Below are 19,786 nucleotides of genomic sequence, written 5' to 3'. Positions count from 1 at the left end.
AAGGCACAACAATCCTTGGAGACTTCAATACCCCTTAGTTACTACCACATAGAAAATTCTGCAAGGATACAAAGAAATGAATAGTATCATCAACCTATAGAATCTAACTGACATTTTCAGAACATTTCTCCCAACAAGAGCAAAATACACCTTCTTTTCAAAGACACATAGAAAATTCACCTACATAGATAACATCCTGGATCATAAAACCCAACAAATGTAAAACAGCTGAAATCACTTAACAGTACATTATCTAGCTATCATAAGATTGAACTTGAAATCAATAGAAAGACAATAGGAAAATCTGTTGGAACACTTACAAATTCACGCACTGTTAAAACAATCCATGGGTTAAATACCAAGTTGCAAAGAAAAAAAGTGGACTGAACTGAATGAAAAAGAAAACACTGCGTAACAAAACTTGTGAGATGTTGCAATTTGTTTCCCAGAATTATGATTAACCAAAGTCTATGAGCTAATGTTTATTAAGAAGAAAAAAGTAAATGAGTTCTAAGAATTCAGTTACTACGGCAATATTTCTAGGAAATAAGTTGAAAATATCTTCTGGTATTTTCCTTAAAATATTTCTGGGAAAATATACAAAAGATTAGAGAGGGAGAAGCTCACTGATAAAACACAACATATATACATCAAGTCACACAAAACTAAAGAATTCTCTCCACTAGTTAGAAATGCACACAATCATAAATCCCTTTTTCAATCCAAATGATCCATGCAAACCAAATCTAGGCAACAACTCTATCACGGCAAGTAAGGCTGAGAATATTTATTTCAAGACAGTCTCAGACTTGTGTTAATGAGTCTAGAAAAATTCCTATATCCACTCAAGGACTATATAAATATCCCTTCATGAACATAAATAAAAGTAGAAAAATACAATTTCAAAGAACAGTTTTACACCACAGCAGTCCTCTGGAGAATTAGGAAATTAAGCTCCTTCAGGAATAAATTTACATCAAAGTCCAAAAAAATTTCAGAAAATATCTTAATTCATATTCTTCATACAATGAAAGAGGACACTTAATCTTTGGGAAATTTTGATGGGAACAAAACATAAGAAGTGTTTCAAGTAAGAAAAAGTATCAGGGGTCCGGGCACAGTGGCTCATGCCCATAATCCCAGCACTTTGGGAGGCTGAGGTGGGTGGATCACCTGAGGTCAGGAGTTCAAGACCAGCCTAGCCAACATAGTGAAACCTCATCTCTACTAAAAATACGAAATTGCCAGGCGTGGTGGTGTGCACCTATAGTCTCAGCTACTTGGGTGGCTGAGGCAGGATTGCTTGAACCTCGGAGGCAGAGGTTGCAGTGAGCTGAAATCACGCCACTGCACTCCAGCCTGGGGCTGACAGGTGGGACTCTTGTCTCAAAAAAAAAAAAAAAAAAAAAAGAAGAAGAAGAAAGAGTGATCAGGGAAGATGATCAAATTAGTAAAAGGAACTATCTAAATGATTGCCAGGAAGCCAGGGTAGAGTAACTATATATATCTCACTATCTTGAATCTAACAAAGGAGAAAAAAAAATACCAAAATTAAGAAAGCTCCATCTCTAACAAAACTGGCCACCAATCTCTATCAGAGCCTCTGGAATAAATGTGCCAGACACATGGAAATGACCAAATTAAAGTAGGGTGCTTAAATGTTACAAACGTATTCCCTACATTCGAGTAAATACAAATATTAGAAAGTAAAAGCTCATCTTAATTTGCTGAAAACCAATGAAGACAAACCAGCTTTTTCTTTAGGAATATTAGGAAAAATCCTGTTGGGGTCCCATTTCTACAACTTAAAATAAATATGGCATGGGTCACATAGCATTTTTACTTATTTATATTTCAAAAACACAGTTCTGAGTTGAGAGCCTTTTATTTGATGAGCAAGTTGAAAGTGCAGAAAGAGTGGCACTGATCCAACACATACCTGAATCCAGGTATGTGGACCTAACTAATGTCATACCTCTCCCCTACAAAATAATTATACACATACTGTTATAATTATGTTCCAGATATCCAAGTTAACTTCTAAAGTAGAAATTCTTATAGTGCCCAAGTTATGAGAGAATTTTCTAGGTTTATGTAACGTTATATATCCTTTTTTATTGAGAGACAGAATCTCACTCAGTCGCCCAGGCTGGAGTGCAGTGGTGTGATCATGGATTACTGTAGCCTCGACCTCCTGGTCTCAAGCGATCCTCCCACTTCAGCCTTCTGAGAAGCTGCGGCTACAGAGGTGCAAGCCACAACACCTGGCTAATTTTTTTTTTTTTTGAGATGGGGTCTCACTCTGTCACCCAGGCTGGAGTACAGCGGCACGATCTCGGCTCACTGCATCCTCCACCTCCCAGGTTCAAGCGATTCTCCTGTCTCAGTCTCCCGAGTAGCTAGGATTACCAGCACACACCACCACACCCGGCTAATTTTTGTATTTTTACTATAGAGACAGGGTTTCGCCATGAAGGCCAGGCTGGTCTTGAACTCCTGACCCCAGGTGATCCGCCCACCTCGGCCTCCCAAAGTGCTGGCATTACATGCATGAACCACCATGCCTGGACCACATGTGGCTAATTTTTTAAAATATTTTTTGTAGAGGTGGGTTCTCATTATGTTGCATAAGCTGGTCTCAAATTCCTGGGCTCAAGCAATCTTCCTGCCTCAGCTTCCCAAAGTGCTGGCATTTCAGGTATGAGCCACTGAGTCCAGCTTATTGTCCTATACCTTAACAAGGGTTTAAGATACACAAGTGTATGTATTTGTCAAAAATCAGTAAACGAGTGAACACTTCCAGAATGGTGGCATAAGGACTTTCAAGAATCTACTCACTGATGAAAGCAATGAGAACACCTGAAAAAAACATCAAAATCAATCAGCAGCAACTGCTTATCGTAACAGCTGTCTGAGGCAATGAAAACAGTGGAGAAAACAAGAATCTGACCAAAAATATACAAGGAAAAGTTGGGGTATGCAAGGTCTGCAGGGTGTTTTAAAAGCTTCAACATATTCACTAGAATCAGTAAGGTCACTCCCACGTGCAGGGCTAAACACATGTTCAAGAAAGAATTGAGAAGGTCCTAATAATGACCCACCTCTAGCTTACCTTGAGGTTCACTATAAGCAAGAAGTAAAAGTAAGGCAGAGTTGTAAACTCTGCAACATAACACTAAAAACATACCCCACTATGCACACAGAGCCCCTCAGCAAAAGCTGGGAGACTTAGTGGTTCAAGGCATTTAAGATAATGTTTGATCATTAGCTGACCACAAAGCTAACTAATCAGAAACTTCAAGGGTAACATAAGGATACAGACTTAACAGTATTCGTTCAGGGAAGCCACGACATAAACAAACAACAGATGCAACAACAAGTCTTGGGGAATGGGGTGGTATCAGATTTCCAGAGTTGCTACATTATATTATAATATGACCAGTTCTCAATAAAAAATTACAAGCCATGCAAAGAGATATTAAAGTATGGTTCACACACAGGAAAAAGAACAGTTGGTAGAAACTGTGGCAGAAGAAGTTCGGCTATTTTAAATATATTCAAAGAACAGAAACCATGTATAATGAACTAAAAGAAAGTATAAGAAATGTATTTCACCAAACAGAGAGTATCAGTTGGGTTAGAAATCATAAAAAAAGAACTGAATAGAAATTCTAGATTTGGAAAAAACAATAACCAAAATGAAAAAACCACTTAAGAGACTCATGAGCAGATTTGAGTTGGCAGAAGAATCCATAAACTTGAAGGTAGGATGATTGAAATTACTTAGTTTGAGGAACAAAAAGGAAAATGAAGTAAAAAGAACAGACCTGTACTACAGAACACCATTAAGTATATGGATAAGAGGAGTCATAGAAGGAAAGGAGAGAAAGAATACTTGGAGAAAAAAAATGGCAAAAAAACTCCCAAAATTTGATGAAAAACTTTATTCTATATATCTGAGAAGCTCAATGAACTCTAAGTAGGATGAACCCATATCCACACCTAGACACATCAGCATTAAACTGTCAAAAACCAGAGACAAAGAGAATCTCAAAAGCAGTGAGAGAAGCAATCTGTTACACAGAAGGGATCCTCAAAAAGATTTAACAGCTAATTTCTCATCAGAAACCATAAAGCCAGAAGGTAGTGAGCTAACATATTCAAAGTGTTGAAAGACAAAGACTGTCAACCAAGAGTTTTTTACCCAGCGTAAATAGCCTTCAAAAATAATGGAAAGGCGCCGGGTGTGGTGGCTCACGCCTGTAATCCCAGTACTTTGGGAGGCCGAGGCAGGCAGATCACAAGATCAAGAGTTCGAGAACAGCCTGGCCAATATGGTGAAACCTTGACTCTACTAAAAATACAAAAATTTGTCGGGCATTGTGGTGTATGCCTGTAATCCCAGCTACTTGGGAGGCTGAGGCAAAAGAATCGCTTGAACCAGGGAGGCAGAGGTTGCAGCGAGCTGAGATTGCGATACCACATTCCAGCCTGGACTAAAGAGCGAGACTCCTTCTCAAAAAAAAAAAAAAAAAAAAGGAAAGATTAAGACATTCTCAGATAAAAAGTGAGGCAATTCGTCATTAGCAGATCTGCCCTAACGGAGCCACTAGACAAGACAGTCCTTTGGGCTAAAATACCAGGATATTAGAAAGTATTATAACTCAAATACACATGAAGAAATAAACAGAAAATAAGGTAACGGTAATTACATAATTGGAAAAGACAAGCCAGGGGCAGCGGCTCACACCTGTAATCCCAGCACTTTGGGAGGCCGAGGCGGGCAGATCACCTGAGGTCAGGAGTTCAAGACCAAACTGGCCAACGTAGTGAAACTTCGTCTCTACTAAAAACACAAAAATTAGCCGGGAATAGTGGCATGTGCCTATAATCCCAGCATGTGCCTGTAAGCTCAGCCCAGGAGGCTGAGGCAGGAGAATCGCTGGAACTCAGGAGGTGGAGGCTGCAGTGAGCCAAGATCGTGCCATTACACTCCAGCCTGGGCGAGAGAGCAAAGACTCTCTCAAAAAAAGAAAGAACGAACGAACGAACGAACAAGACAAGACAAGACAGTACAAATGTATTATCTGTAACTCTTCTATCTGATTCAAAAGATCAAGACATAAAATAGTAAGTATAAAACTCTAGTAACAGGGCTATAATGTGTAATGATCACCTTTATATGAAAATAATAGTACACGCAAGTGGGAGGAGAACAAAGCTAAGCAGGAGTGGTTTTTGTATACTACAGATATGTCATTGGCATTAATCCAGACTGTATTGTTATAAATTAAGATGCTGGTTGTAATCCCTAGAAAAACAACTAAAAATGTAGATTAACAACTATTGGCTGGCTGCGGTGGCTCATTCCTGTAATCCAGCACTTTGGGTGGCTGAGGCAGGTGGATCGCTTGCGCTCGGGAGTTGGAGACTAGTCTGTGCAATACAGTGAGACTCCACCTCTACAAAAAATTAGCCAGGTGTGGTGACAAACACCTGTGGTCCCAGTGACTTGGACTCCGCTCATCACAGAGGCTGCAGTGAGCCAAGATAGCACCACTACACTCCAGCCTAAACAACAGAGCGAGATTTGTCTCAAAAAAAAAAAAACCAAAAAATGAAAAACAAAAAAACAAACAAAAAAAACTATTAAAAGAATATTAGTGGTTGCAAGGAGATAGAAAGTGACCACCACTTAATACAGGGTTTCTTTTGGAACTGTAAAAGGAATTAGTGGCGATGGTTGCACAATTTTGTTAACTCAAAACTACTGAACAGTATGCTTTAATACTGTCAATTTTACGATGTGTAAATTTTATCTCCATAAAAGATCAATTCAATTAAGATAAATTTAAGACAGATATAAGCAATTAACTGCATAATATGTGAATTTTACATCAAAATTAAAAATATTGAACCCTAGAAAATAATACGGACACTTTCAAAACTAGGAAAAAGTATACCGATATTTACAACTTGTTTTGAACTGTATTAAAAAACCAGATAAACTAATGGTGGGACAGATATATAAGGAGTCAAGCAACTATCAACGGTAAAACCTAGGTGGGAGTATATGGGTATTTCCTGTAGAATTTCAACTTTTCTGTATGTTTTTAAATGTTCATAATAAAATACTAAAAGAAAAAAAACAGCACTGAGGAAACACTCAGATCCAGGTTGTGGACCATTCTACAAGAAAACTAGCCTAAACACTACAGAAAAATTAAAATATTATGAAAAACACAAAAGCTAGGGAAACTATCATAGAATGAAGGAGACCAGACATGACAACAGAAAAAAAAACTTATGAAAATCTTATGTTAAATATTTTTGCACTAATGATAAATTTCTTAGATGTAATGATTTTGTAGTTATGTATGAGAATCCGCTTGTTCTCAAAATACACATGCTACAGTATTTGGGAGTGAAATGTCACAAACTGACAGTAGTGTACTTTCAAATGATTCAGAAAAGCAAAGTATGTGTGTGCAAGTGTGTAGACAGATCATAAATGTGACAAAACATTAACAACTGATAAATCTAGGTGAAGGATATAGGGGTGCTAGTTCTTTCATCTTGTCTACTGGCTTGTAATGTTTCAAAATAAAAAGGGTGGGAGGAGGGAGTAGTACCCAGGTAAATGAGTTACGAATATTTCCAAACTGAAATTCTCACGTCTCCCTCTACTCTCCCCGCTATCTACTATGCTACAGTCACAACAGCCTCCTTTCTGTCCTTCAAACAAAACAGGACTGTCACAATTTCAGTCTTTGCTTTGCTGGTGCTTCTTCTACCTGAAACACACTTCTTACAGATCTTTATTTGGCTGCTTTCTTCTGATCATTCAAGCCTCAACTCAAATATAATCTCAAAGAGGCCCTCTTCTCCAACCACCTTATCTAGAGGAGATGTGCATCAGCTCTATTATCCTACTTTTTTTTTCTAGCAATCCATTCCTTCAACATTACTCTTACATTTTATTCATAGTAATAATAACTGAAATGCTTCCACATGTAATTTTTTGTGTTTACTTCTGTTTCTCTCTCCAATACCACATGAGCTACAAGACTGTTAGTTGTTTAGTACTTTTAGCCTGTTCTTGCCTTTCTTCTATAGCCAGTCTTCTATCACATCCATCTTTGTATCCAGAAAAAAACAAATGGAAGGAGTAAAGCAACTGAGCAGAAGCTAGAGGCTGAAGGGGTGTATCTGATGTTGCTAGAAATTACAGTGGGTCAAGGAACTGATACTGGACTTAAAAGACAGTATAAGTACCTAACAGCTATAACAATTGATTGTTTACTGACACCAAATCCATAAAGCTAAGACTAAAACCAGCAGCAAAAAAATTTTTGCCAGAAATTACAATTTCCCTAATATTTGGTTAAATTTAAAAGTTTGTGTCGTTCTAAGAACTACAGAAAAATCAGAGTCAATGTCCCATGAATTCAGTTAAGATTTTCATTTCTTTCTACTCTTCTAGTTGATATAACTGACGTTTTTCTGACCATTTTGCCTAATCTACCATCTGTTCTACCTTCCCTTCTACCTAATACTTCTGTCATATGCTAAATCCTATCATCACACTATTAAAGACAGTGGTCTTTGCCTTCTCTCTGGCTCTTTATAAATCCTTTAAATGCCACATATTCAAGAAAATGGTGAAAGAGAATGGCTGCGGAGAAGTCTAGGCCAGGTGCAGTGGCTCACGCCCGTAATCCTAGCACTTTGGGAGGCTGAGGGGGGTAGATCATCTGAGGTCAGGAGTTCCAGACCAGACTGGTTAACATGGTGAAACCCCGTCTCTACTAAAAATACAAAAAATAGCCAGGCATGGTGGTGGGTTCCTGTAGTCCCAGCTACTTGGGAGGCTGAGGCAGAAGAATCATCTGAACCTGGGAGGCAGAGGTTGCAGTGAGCCAAGATTGCACCACTGCACTTTAGCCTGGACAACAGAGCAAGACTTTCTCTCAAAAAAAAAAAAAAAAAAAAGTCTGAGGTCAGGAATGAGAATAACTAACATGACAGCTTCTATAGTTTGTATTTATTGACTGTTTACCATATGCCAGGCTCTGTCCTAAGGATTTTACATGTACTAACTCACTTAGTTGTCACAAAACCTCATGGGATAATATCCCCATTTTATGGCTACGTAAGCTGAGGCACAGAGAAGTAAAGGAAGTTGACCAATGTCACACAATTAGTAAGTGGCAAGGCTAGAATCCAAACCAGGTCAAACGACACAAGAGTCTTTGTTTTTCATACTACATTGTCTCTTACAATGGAACTGTTAAGTCTTTACTAATTTGATTAAAATTTTGAGGGTGCTGAAATTTTAGAAGCAAGAAGACCAATGCGCTAACTATATTAACACATTGAGATTGATCCTTAAATGTGGGTGACTTTTCTTGACAAGGAAAGGAACAAAGCAGGTTATGAACACACAACAACTATTTAATAAGAATGCCAAGAGACTCTTCCCAAGTATGTTGTTAGAAGTACAGCAACATAGCTTAAAATATCAAAAGACTTGTGGGTCAAAGCTCTTCTTACTAGAGTTCCACTAATATCCCAAGGATCTAAATCTTTTTTACATCTGATGGTTTTTAGCATATGTTGTTTTCCCTGTGACATCCTCATTCAGGATATTTTCTACAAGCACATTCTGATATATAACTCCACTAGATTCCACTCCTGAATGTTTTGCAAAAAGAGCTCTGAAAGTAGAGCAACAGTGAGCTCCACAGAACCACATGCAGTTTTAGGTATTTTGCAAATGGTATGAAGTGATTTCTGAAACCCATTTTAAAACCATTCTACTGCTTTAGAGGCTACACAGTTAGGAAAGGGGAATTTCGTTCTAAGGTACCCAACATATCAATTCCCACATACCTCAGGAAATGCAAAATGAGCTGTTTAATGGAATGGCACAATATTATATAGTTCTAACTATTTCTAAGTATCAATCATAAAAATTCTATAATATAAAACCTAAATAAATATGTGGATAACAGTAAAACCTCCAATGTATCATATGCATCCAAAGGCATACCAGTTTTTTATCCTTATTAAAATACATAGCTACCCACACACAAAAAAAAGGTTTTCTAACCTTTCAAAGTCACCTTGTCTTGTGAATTTTGACAACCTATACACGGCCCAGTTGTTAAGCTGTTTAGAGGTCATTCCTCTTCCATTATCTATCACTGCAACAGCAGGTTTTCCTTGTGTTTCATCAAAAAGCTATGAAACAAAGTAAGTTCAAAATGACAGGAAAAGTCAAATCAATATTTAAAACATGAAAAGTTAAATATGAAAAAAACGATTTAATGGGCTCACTTATACATTACTGATGGAAGTGCAAATTAATACAATTTTCTGAAAGGCACTTCAGCAGCAGTATGTATCAAAAGCCTCAGAATTCTTCATGTCCTTTAGCCTAGAAATTCCATTTCTCAGAATTCAACTTAAGGAAATATTCAGAGACATGTACAAAGGTGTGCAAGAATGTTCATCATTCCGGCATTCCTTCCAGTGGCAAAAATACAGGAAAAAAATCTAAATGTTCAACAATAGAACACAAACTACAGAATTTACATTACAGCCAATAAGCCACTGCAACAACAGTTTTGCAATTGTATTGCAGAACATTCATGATACGGCACATGTTAACAATGTACTGTTAAGGGGAAGTAGAAGATTACAAAAAAGCAAAGGTACATATACATGTATGTATACATACATGCATAGAAAACAACATGAAAAAATTTTAACAATGGATGAAGAGATATCTGACAATTATTTATACTTTTAGTTTTACCTTTATTTTCTACTTTTCTCCAATAAACTTTTATTACTCTTACAAAAAGAAAGTTAAATTGCTTTACAGTATTTTTCCTTACCAATTTGATCTGTATTCTTCTAACCCCAATGTTACGAGAAGTAGCAGACAATGAATTGTCAATTAATTCCGCAAGAGCAAATGCTGCAAGAGATTAAGAAAACATTGCTTAACTTTTCCCTCCCACATACTTTATATAAAAGTTCAAAGAAGAAGAAACTGTCAAGTACCTTAAAGCCAAAGAGCTAGAATTAAAGTATTATCCTGATCCTAATGATATAATACATAATAAAGGCATCATCACCAATCACCACCAGCATCAAAAAAGCAGTCATCAATCAGTACTTGTATGGCACTATACAGCATGAGTCAGCCAGCCATGATTCCTGGCTTCAAGGAGTTTATAATCTAAAGACAGACATACAGACATTAAGAGACAAACAGAAGACCATAACCATAAAATCAAATAGTCTGCGGTATGTAATTACATCATGCACAAGTCCAAAGTAAGCACATTTGGAAATACGGGGCAAATATAAGGTAATATGTGTCTCTCTTTTTTTTTAATTTCCTATACTGCTCATGTGCAAAATAAGTGTCTCTTAAAAGCTAATTTGCATAGAGAATTCTTATGACTAACACATTTTTCAAGTGGCAGAATGCATTTGCTCAACTGACACAGAACTGCTATTGATTCACTACCACACCACCAATCTGACATTCAATTTATCACTGGCTCAACACTAACTAATATTCTCCTTTCTTCAAGGTCACTATTCACACTATTTCCTGCTTTTATCCCCTTAGTAAAAAGAAAGGGAACATATCAAATTTACGTATCTTAATTCTGCAGAAGCTTAACCCAACAAAAACTGTAATTAATCCAAAGTAGCACTTCAGACTGGATGTGGTGGCTCACGCCTGTAATCTCAACATTCTGGGAGGCCAAGGCAGGCTGATCACCTGAGGTCAGGAGTTTGAGACCAGCCTGGCCAACACAGCAAAACCCCTTCTCTACTAAAAATACACAAAAATAGCTGGACGTGGTAGCCGGTGCCTATAATCCCAGCTACTCGGGAGGCTGAGACAGGAGAATCGCTTGAACCTGGGAGGTAGAGGTTGCAGCGAGCCGAGATTGCACCACTGCACTCCAGCCTGGGCAACAGAGCGAGACTCTATCTCAAAAAAAAAAAAAAAAAAAAAAAAAAAAAAAAAAAAACCAAAGTAGCACTCCAGCAAGCACTTCTAAACACTCCAAGGATAGCTATGTTTATAAACTAATTGCAAAGAAGTTACCACAAATCAGATTATGTACAAGGGTCTGGCTAAGGAAATAACTCCACAAAATGAAGAAGGGACACTGTAGGAAATGGCAGGAAAAGAAACTTAAAGAGAAATTTGGAAGGAAGAACTGAGTAGAATTTAGAATCTGATTAGATGAAAAAGAAGAGGGGAAAAAGAAATTCAAGATGCATTTAAGTCTCTGCCTCTAGAAGACTAGACAAATGGTAACATTTCCCATAAAGAGAAAATTTAGAAGGGAGGAAAGAAAAATTCAGTTTAGATCTGATGCCCTACCACCATATTAAGCTCAATGAGCAGAGGTGTTCCAAAGAAAGCTGAAGCAGATATTGTGCTTAATTGAGACTGAAGACAGCCAGAGATAAAAGTTTTGCTTCATTACACAGGTACAACAGTTAAAGCTTGGATCAGTTTACTAAAAGTATAAAAATAAAAGATCAAGGCCAGGCGCAGTGGCTCACACCTGTAATCCCAGCACTTTGGGAGGCCGAGGCAGGCGGATCACAAGGTCAGAAGATCAAGACCATCCTGGCTAACATGGTGAAACCCTGTCTCTACTAAAAAAATACAAAAAATTAGCCAGGCATCGTGGCGGGCGCCTGCAGTCCCAGCTACTCGGGAGGCTAAGGCAGGACAATGGCGTGCACCCGGAAGGCGGGGCTTGCAGTGACCCGACATAACACCACTGCACTCCAGCTGGGGCGACAGAGTGAGACTCCGTCTCAAAAAAAAAAAAATCAACATGACTTGAAGAAATGTCCACCAGAGTCAAAAAGAACCAGAAGTAGGGAAACAGAAGTAGGGAAAAGACCCAGGAATGTATTGTAAAGTCACAGAAATCAAGGCAAGATTTTAAACACTGGGGTTTTCTGCTTATCCATATAATGATGGTATGAATGAAAACTGATATGGTTTTCAACTGATAGGGTTTCAACTCATATGGTTTTCATATCATTTCATGATGGTATGATGAAAACTGATCAATCTGAAACATAAACCACATTAAGAGTTTAATAAATACTTCTGTTGACACTATAATTACACATTTAGCAATTTATCCCCAGGAAAATAATTAAAGATTCATGGGCCAGGTGCGGTGGTTCACGCCTGTAATCCCAGCACTTCGGGAGGTCAAGGCGGGAGGATCACCTGAGGTTGGGGGTTCGAGACCAGCCTGACCAGCATGGAGAAACTCCATCTCTACTAAAAATACAAAATTAGCCAGGCGTGGTGGTGCATGCCTGTAATCCCAGGAACTCATGAGGCTGAGGCAGGAGAATCGCTTGAACCCAGGAGGCGGAGGTTGTGGTGAGCCGAGATCAAGACATTGCACTCCAGCCTGGGCAACGAGCGAAACGCCATCTCAAAAAAAAATAATAATAATTAAAGATGCACTCCTCAATTTTTTTTTTTTTTTTTAGATGCAGTCTCCCTCTGGTGCCCAGGCTGGAGTGGCAGTGGCATGATCTCAGCTCACTATAAGCTCCACCACCCGGGTTCAAGCGATTCTCCTGCCTCAGCCTCTCGAGTAGCTGGGATTACAGGCACCCACCTCCACGCCTGGCCAATTTTCGTATTTTTAGTAGAGATGGGGTTTCACCATGTTGGCCAGGATGGTCTCAAACTCCTGACCTCAAGTGATCTGCCCGCTGCGGCTTCCAAAGTGCTGGGATTACAGGCGTGAGCCCGGCCAGATTCACTCAATTTTAAAATATTTAAGCACCTACTATGTGCCAGGCATTGTTCTAGGAACTGAACAAAGCAGATGAAGGTTCTGTTTTTATGGACTTAACATTCTAATGGAGGAATATGGGAAAAAAAATATAAACATAATAAATAAATTCTACAGCAAGTTAGAAGATGGTTTGTGCAATGGAGAAAAAAGAAACAGCAGAGAAATGAAATCAAGTAACAGTAAAGACACAGAGGGAACACAGTTGCAATTAAATACAGTAAGTTTTGTTGAGAAGACAGCAGATAACCAAGACTTGGAGGAAGTGAAGAAAGGCTAACTGGAGGAAGAGCATTTCAAGCAGAGGGCCCTAAGCTAAGAATATGGATGGCACTGAAGGGGAGTGAAAAAGTAAGAAAGGTAGTAGAAACAAAGTCAGAGAAGTACAAAGCAGAGCTAGTAAGGTTCTGCAGGCAACTGTAACGACTTTGGCTTTTACTCTTAGTGAAATGGGGAGCCATGAGTGTTTTCAGCAGAAGAGTGACACAATCTGATTTCTCAAACCTTTATGGACAGGGATGAAAAGACCGGTACCAGAAACTACCAGTTAGTGTAATCTGGGTGGATACGATGGTGCCTCCACACCAGGTGGTAGCAATAGAAATGGTGAGAAATGGTCATTTTAAGACAAAACATTGAGAATAGGACCCAAAGGATTTTCTGTCAGATTAAATAAGAGGTTTGAGAAATATAAGTATCAATTTGATTTTTGGCCTGTGCCGCAGGAAGGACACAGTAATAATCAATTCAGATGGGGGAAACTGTGTGGTATAAAATTCAGTGAGCAGATGAGGGTTCCCATTTTAGACATCCTAGAGAAGATGCCACATTGGCAGCTGGATGGATAAAACTGGAATTCAAGAGATAAACCTGGCACCATTTTCAATATTTAACTAAAAATTACCATTTCTTACCTCTTCCTTGTGACAGTCACTTCCATAATGATGTTATTTAGAACCATGAGATAGGACCTGATGACCAAGTGAGGAAGTAAGATACAACATAAAGGGCAAGGACTAAGCCCTAAGGCACTTCAACATTAAGAAGGTGGGGAGAGAAGAAAGGGCAGGCAGTGAGGTAAGAAGAAAATCAAGGTGCTTATAATCCCAGGGCTTTGAGAGACCAAGGCTCTCAATAATTTGAGGCCAGCAATTCAAGACCAGCCTGGGCAACATAGCAAGACTCCATCTCTACAAAGAAAATTTTATTTTTATTTTTAATTTTTAGAGACAGAGTCTCACTCTGTTGCCCAGAATGAAGTACAGGGGTGCAGTCATAGCTCACTGTAGGCTCGAATTCCTTGGGTCACTCAAGCAATCCCCCTGCCACTGCCTCCCAAGTAGCTAAGCAACGCATGCACCAAAACGTCCAAATAATTTCTGTATTTTTTTGTAAAGATAGGGTCACACTGTGTACCCCAGGTTGGTCCTAAAGTCCTGGTCTCAAGTGATCTTCCCGCCTCGACCTCTCAAAGTGCTGGGATTACAGGCATGAGCCACTGCATCCAGCTACAATTTTTTTTTTTAATTAGCTGGGCATGGTGGTATGCACTTGTAGTCCTAGTCATTCAGGAGACTGAGGCAGGGGGATTGCTTATGCTTAGGAGTTTGAGGCTACAGTGTGCTGTCGTCATGCCACTGCAAAAAGGAAGAAAATCAAGAAAAACATGGACTCTTGAAAGTCAAGTGAGAAAAGTGTATCAAAAAGGAAGAAGTACCAAAACAATCTCTAACACTTCAAGAAAAATTAGAACTGGCCGGGCGCGGTGGCTCAAGCCTGTAATCCCAGCACTTTGGGAGGCCGAGACGGGCGGATCATGAGGTCAGGAGATCGAGACCATCCTGGCTAACACGGTGAAACCCCGTCTCTACTGAAAAAATACAAAAAACTAGCCGGGCGAGGTGGTGGGCGCCTGTAGTCCCAGCTACTCGAGAGGCTGAGGCAGGAGAATGGCATAAACCCGGGAGGCGGAGCTTGCAGTGAGCTGAGATCCGGCCACTGCACTCCAGCCTGGGTGACAGAGTGAGACTCCGTTTCAAAAAAAAAAAGAAAAATTAGAACTGAAAATTAAAAATTGATCACTGGATTTAGTTGTTGGTAACCATAAAAGAGTGGTACAGTAGAGTGGTAGGTAAAAATGTCTGGTCAGAGTAGGAAAGAATGGGAGGAAGAGAAGTACTGCTGATAGTGAATGCAGTCAGCTCTCTGGAAGAGTTTTGCCATAAACAGAATCAAAAAATTTTAGGCAGTAGCCAGTGAAGGAAGTAAGACTTTAGTGTTTTTAAGATGGGAGAAGAGCTTTTCTGTACAAAAAGAACAACATGATAGGTAATAAATGTACTAGTTATATACTCAAGCTCTGAAGTCACTCTCTTAAAGTTTAAATGCTGGCTCCACTACTCCCTAGTAGTGTGGCCTTGGGCAAGTTACCTAAAATCTCTTAGTCCCAGTTAATTCTGCAAAACAGGATCTTTACCTAAATTATTTTCTAACATTAGCTACCACACAGGATTAAGGAGTAAATGAGACAATGCTCATAAGTACTTGGTACAACGCCTGGCACTGTAGCTGATAGTAATGATAGTAGCGGTAGTGTTATGTTAAGAAAGCACACAAAGACTTAGCCAGAAGAACATTCAGTGTCATTTGTAACCATAACAAAATTAAAAACAACCTAAATGTCTAATAGAAGAACACTGTTCAGACTGGGCATGGTGACTTATACCTGTAATCCCAGCACTTTGGGAGGCTGAGGCGGGAGGATCACTTAGGTCAGGAGTTTGAGACCAGCCTGGTCAACATGGTGAAACTCCGTCTCTACTAAAAACACAAAAATTAGCCAGGTGTGGTGGTGCATGCCTGTAATCCCAGATACTCGGGAGGCTGAGGCAGGAGAATCACTTGAACTCAGGAGGCAGAGGTTGCAGTGAGCCAAGATCACACCGCTGCACTCCAGCTTGGGTGACAGAGAGACTCTGTCTCAAAAAAAAAAAAAGAATACTGCTCAAATAAATTATATTACCTAAATATTATCAAAATATACACAGAGAGACATATATATTAAAAGATGTTCACTTTATTTTTAAACAAAATGTAGGTTAAAGAAGTATGCACCATATAAAACCATTAAAAATCAAATAATATGAAAAGTTCTGAAACGATAAACACCAAAGTGTTAGCGGTGGTTATGTCTGGGTAATAGTGATATTATTTATGTTCTTTTTGCTTATCTATGTTTTCTAATTTCCTGCAAACAAGAATACACATATGAGAAAAAAATAATTTTAATACAAAAGTTTACGATGAACATGTAAATAGTATTAGACACTTTGGCAAGTCCAGAGAGAGAGGATTCAGTAAACCAATCGATTTGTAAAGATCACTAGCAAATGGTCCAGGGACAGGATAGAAACTAGCAAGTAGTAAAGGTAGAAAGAAATGATAAAGACATGGAAAAATGAACACAAACTTCTTACTTACGCAATCTAGCTATATGTATTTGCAAAGTAAAACAACTATTTTCTTAATTGGGAAAGGTCTACGACAGGCCAGGAAATCAGGAGACGAGAGTATACAGGAGATGGAAAACTATATAGGTACAAGACCCCTTATGAGTTGAAAAGTTCTACTAGTAGGTTAGCTTTAAAGGACAGTTTTTTTTCACTGAAGATGACATAGGTAGAAGACATAATAATACTGTGATGAATCTGAGTAAGAAAGAAAATGAGTGGTCTTCTAATAAAGTATAATAAGAAGATTTATAAAAAGTGAAGGAATGGGACATGTGATCAGCGGATCAAGGCAGGTAATAGTTTATCAAAATTAGTATGAATGGGATACTTACGCAAAGGATTTTGTCCTTCACTGGCATAATATTCATACATGCCACTTTTAACCAGTGTGTCATAGTGAGGTAAGAAGTCAATTCGTTCTTTCGTAGCTGTCAGTAGTAACTGATTCACTGACTGTAGCAGGTACAAGGTGACTCCATCTTTAACAGTTTCATCTGTAATCAAGAGTGAAAATCGTAAGTGCTAGGTCAGCATCAGAAACTCAATTAACTTATAATTGTGAATATACAAACTCTATCTATGAAATATCTTTAATGATGGGAAAGAAAAACCCCCAATCATCTACCTGTAAACAAAGTCATGTTAAGGATATTAATGAAACAAGCACAAATACTTCCATTCATTTGAAACACTCAATTTTTAATAGGTTAAATTATCACAGGAAATCAGACGAGGATCTAAAATAGAGTGGTGTCAACATGAATGGAGAATGGTTAAATTCAGATGGAATCAGGCATGAAAAACCAGCAGGTCTTGGGAAACTAATTAGGTTAAAAAAAAAGATAATGGAATAATCCAAGTTGGTTAGGAAAATTAGCTTCAGAAGATTTGTGCTAGGCAGAATCATCTTCTGTAGCCATAACTGATATCAACTATTTTTCTATAATCAAGCTTGAAAAATAAAACCTCTGTGCAAACTATGCACATATAGCCAGTTTCCTCCCTCATCCCAACAAATTAACAAAAATCATCAACAGATTTAGATGCATATCTAATAAAATAGTTATTGCTATACCACGTACTAGACCTTATTAAATATAAAAGCATGAACTTAGTAACACAGTTTACCTACCAAAATTATCACAGGTAATTTCTTTCCTACTTGTTGTTGTAATAACAAAGTTTTCTTCAGGTGAAATGCCAAGTGTCTATCCAAAATAAGAAATAAAATCACTTATTACACAAAGGAAATAAATGTATTATTCAAATTTATAAAAATATGAAAACATTGACAGTACATAATTTTGTAACAATTACTACACTTATCTAGGAAATATAAAATTCAGTATATTTAAATTTTGCCTTTGCATAATTAATAGAGCATAAATCTATATAAATTACTTAACGAGGTCATTTTTTTCTGCTACTATAAGCAACCTAGGAACACTAGTGATTAGCTAAAACGTTTTGAAAGAGTTTTAACATCATCAGCAGGACCCACCTAGACAAAAGACATAGTATTTCATACGAATGTACAAGTTATCAACTTACTTGGAACAAAGTTTTAACATAACTCATGTTCATATAGACTAGATATTTAAGTATGCAAAAACAAAATAGAAGAAAACAGAAGTTAGCATTTTATAGTACGGAGGGAAGATAGCCATGCTTTGTAAGACATACAAGTCCATTCAAAAGAATAATTTTAAAAATTTAAGCAAATTATAAATTAGAGGGAAACTAGCCAGGCGCAGTAGCTCACGCCTGTAATCCCAGCACTTTGGGAGGCCAAGGCCGTCAGATCACAAGATCAGGAGTTCGAGACCAGCCCGGCCAACATGGTGAAACCCCGTCTTCACTAAAAATACAAAAATTAGCCGGTGTGGTGGCACACACCTGTAATCTCAGCTACTCAGGAGGCTGAGGCAGGAGAATTGCTTGAACCAGGGAGGTGGAGGTTGCAGTGAGCCAAGATCACACCACTGCATTCCAGCCTGAGCAACAGAACGAGACTCTGTCTCAAAAAAAAAAAAAAAAATTAGAGGGAAATTGCAACAAGAAACAAAAGGTTGGTATCCTTAATAGACAAAAAGCCTTCATAAATCAAGACAAGGATCAACAAAGAGGAAAAAGTGAAAAGACAAAAAAATGAAAAGGAGAAAATACAAATGACCAATGAACACATGAACTGTAAAATCTCATTAATCAAAAAATGAGAATTAGAAAAGCGGTTAACATTTTCATTTACATTAAAATTAAAAGAGACATGCTCTGTCTAAAATGAAACAATACAGCAATATACAGTTAAGAGAAAAGGCTTCTGGTTCAGGTAGTAATGGACTAAAGATTAACATTCTTATTGAAAACAACTAAAAAATCTAAACTAGTGATACTCAAATCCTCAAAAATGATATTAATAAAAACCATTATTGTTCACCACTGGAATGAGCTAGGGCACCAACTTCTTACTCTGAACACTGACAAAGGGAAAGAACAAATTATTTACACTGCTTTTCTTGTATCAAAAGCATTTCAGGGTAACGAAAATAGCTCTAGCTGATGATGCAATGTTGTTCTTTTTTTTTTTTTTTTTGAGACGGAGTCTCGCTCTGTCGCCCAGGCTGGAGTGCAGTGGCTGGATCTCAGCTCACTGCAAGCTCCGCCTCCCGGGTTTACGCCATTCTCCTGCCTCAGCCTCCCGAGTAGCTGGGACTACAGGCGCCCGCCACCGCGCCCGGCTAGTTTTTTGTATATTTTAGTAGAGACGGGGTTTCACCGTGTTAGCCAGGATGGTCTCGATCTCCTGACCTCGTGATCCACCCGTCTCGGCCTCCCAAAGTGCTGGGATTACAGGCTTGAGCCACCGCGCCCGGCCAATGTTGTTCTTTAAAGAATTCCAGCTAATAAATACAGGAGGAGTGGCAAATCAGATCAAAACCTCCTTATGAAGGCATCCTGCTGAAATCACATGAATCCCAAGATTTTAATGTTAGCATTGCTATGACTGGGTGAAACACCCACGCATCCTGTGCCTCCCAATGTAATGCCATATGAAGTATCAGTACTACCTACAAAGTAGTATTTGCCTCCTGACCCCAAAGAAGTTGAACCTAAATCAAATCAAGCCTTTAAAGCTAACTTCTAGTTTACAGAATATATACGGAGATAAAACAAATTAAGTAACATCGAAAAACAGCACAAACAAATCCATAATGTGGAATATTAAAGACCTAGTTGATTTCTTCAAGAGGTCAACTGCAGGAAAACTAAAGAGCCTGGGGGAAGAGGAATTTGCTCAAATGCTTTAAATTGAAAATAATTAGGAAACACAAAAAAACCAGTTTAACGTGAGAACTACGGCAGATCCTGATTTAAACCAACTATAAAAAGATACTTTTA

General features: G+C 38.4%; 1 protein-coding gene across 2 annotated transcripts in view; it reads right to left on the bottom strand.

Annotated features, from left to right (window-relative positions):
* SMCHD1 (structural maintenance of chromosomes flexible hinge domain containing 1) overlaps nucleotides 1–19,786 on the bottom strand; it is a 150,458-nt gene that overhangs the window by 122,691 nt on the left and 7,981 nt on the right. Inside the window, exons 2-5 of one of the 2 annotated variants that reach the window (XM_050767418.1) lie at nucleotides 17,520–17,595; nucleotides 16,720–16,881; nucleotides 9,903–9,985; nucleotides 9,113–9,243 (exon numbers count right to left, since the gene is read on the bottom strand). In XM_050767418.1, coding sequence (XP_050623375.1) covers nucleotides 9,113–9,243; nucleotides 9,903–9,985; nucleotides 16,720–16,881; nucleotides 17,520–17,595 — 452 coding nt within the window. Of the gene's footprint in view, nucleotides 1–9,112; nucleotides 9,244–9,902; nucleotides 9,986–10,071; nucleotides 10,176–16,719; nucleotides 16,882–17,519; nucleotides 17,596–19,786 lie in introns of those variants that run through there. The other variant, XM_050767419.1, reaches the window with a different exon arrangement.

Source organism: Macaca thibetana, chromosome 18 (genome assembly GCF_024542745.1).
Source record: "Macaca thibetana thibetana isolate TM-01 chromosome 18, ASM2454274v1, whole genome shotgun sequence".
NCBI lineage: Eukaryota > Metazoa > Chordata > Mammalia > Primates > Cercopithecidae > Macaca > Macaca thibetana.
The sequence above is the reverse complement of the archived record's forward strand: the minus strand, read 5'-3'. Positions and strand labels throughout refer to the sequence as shown.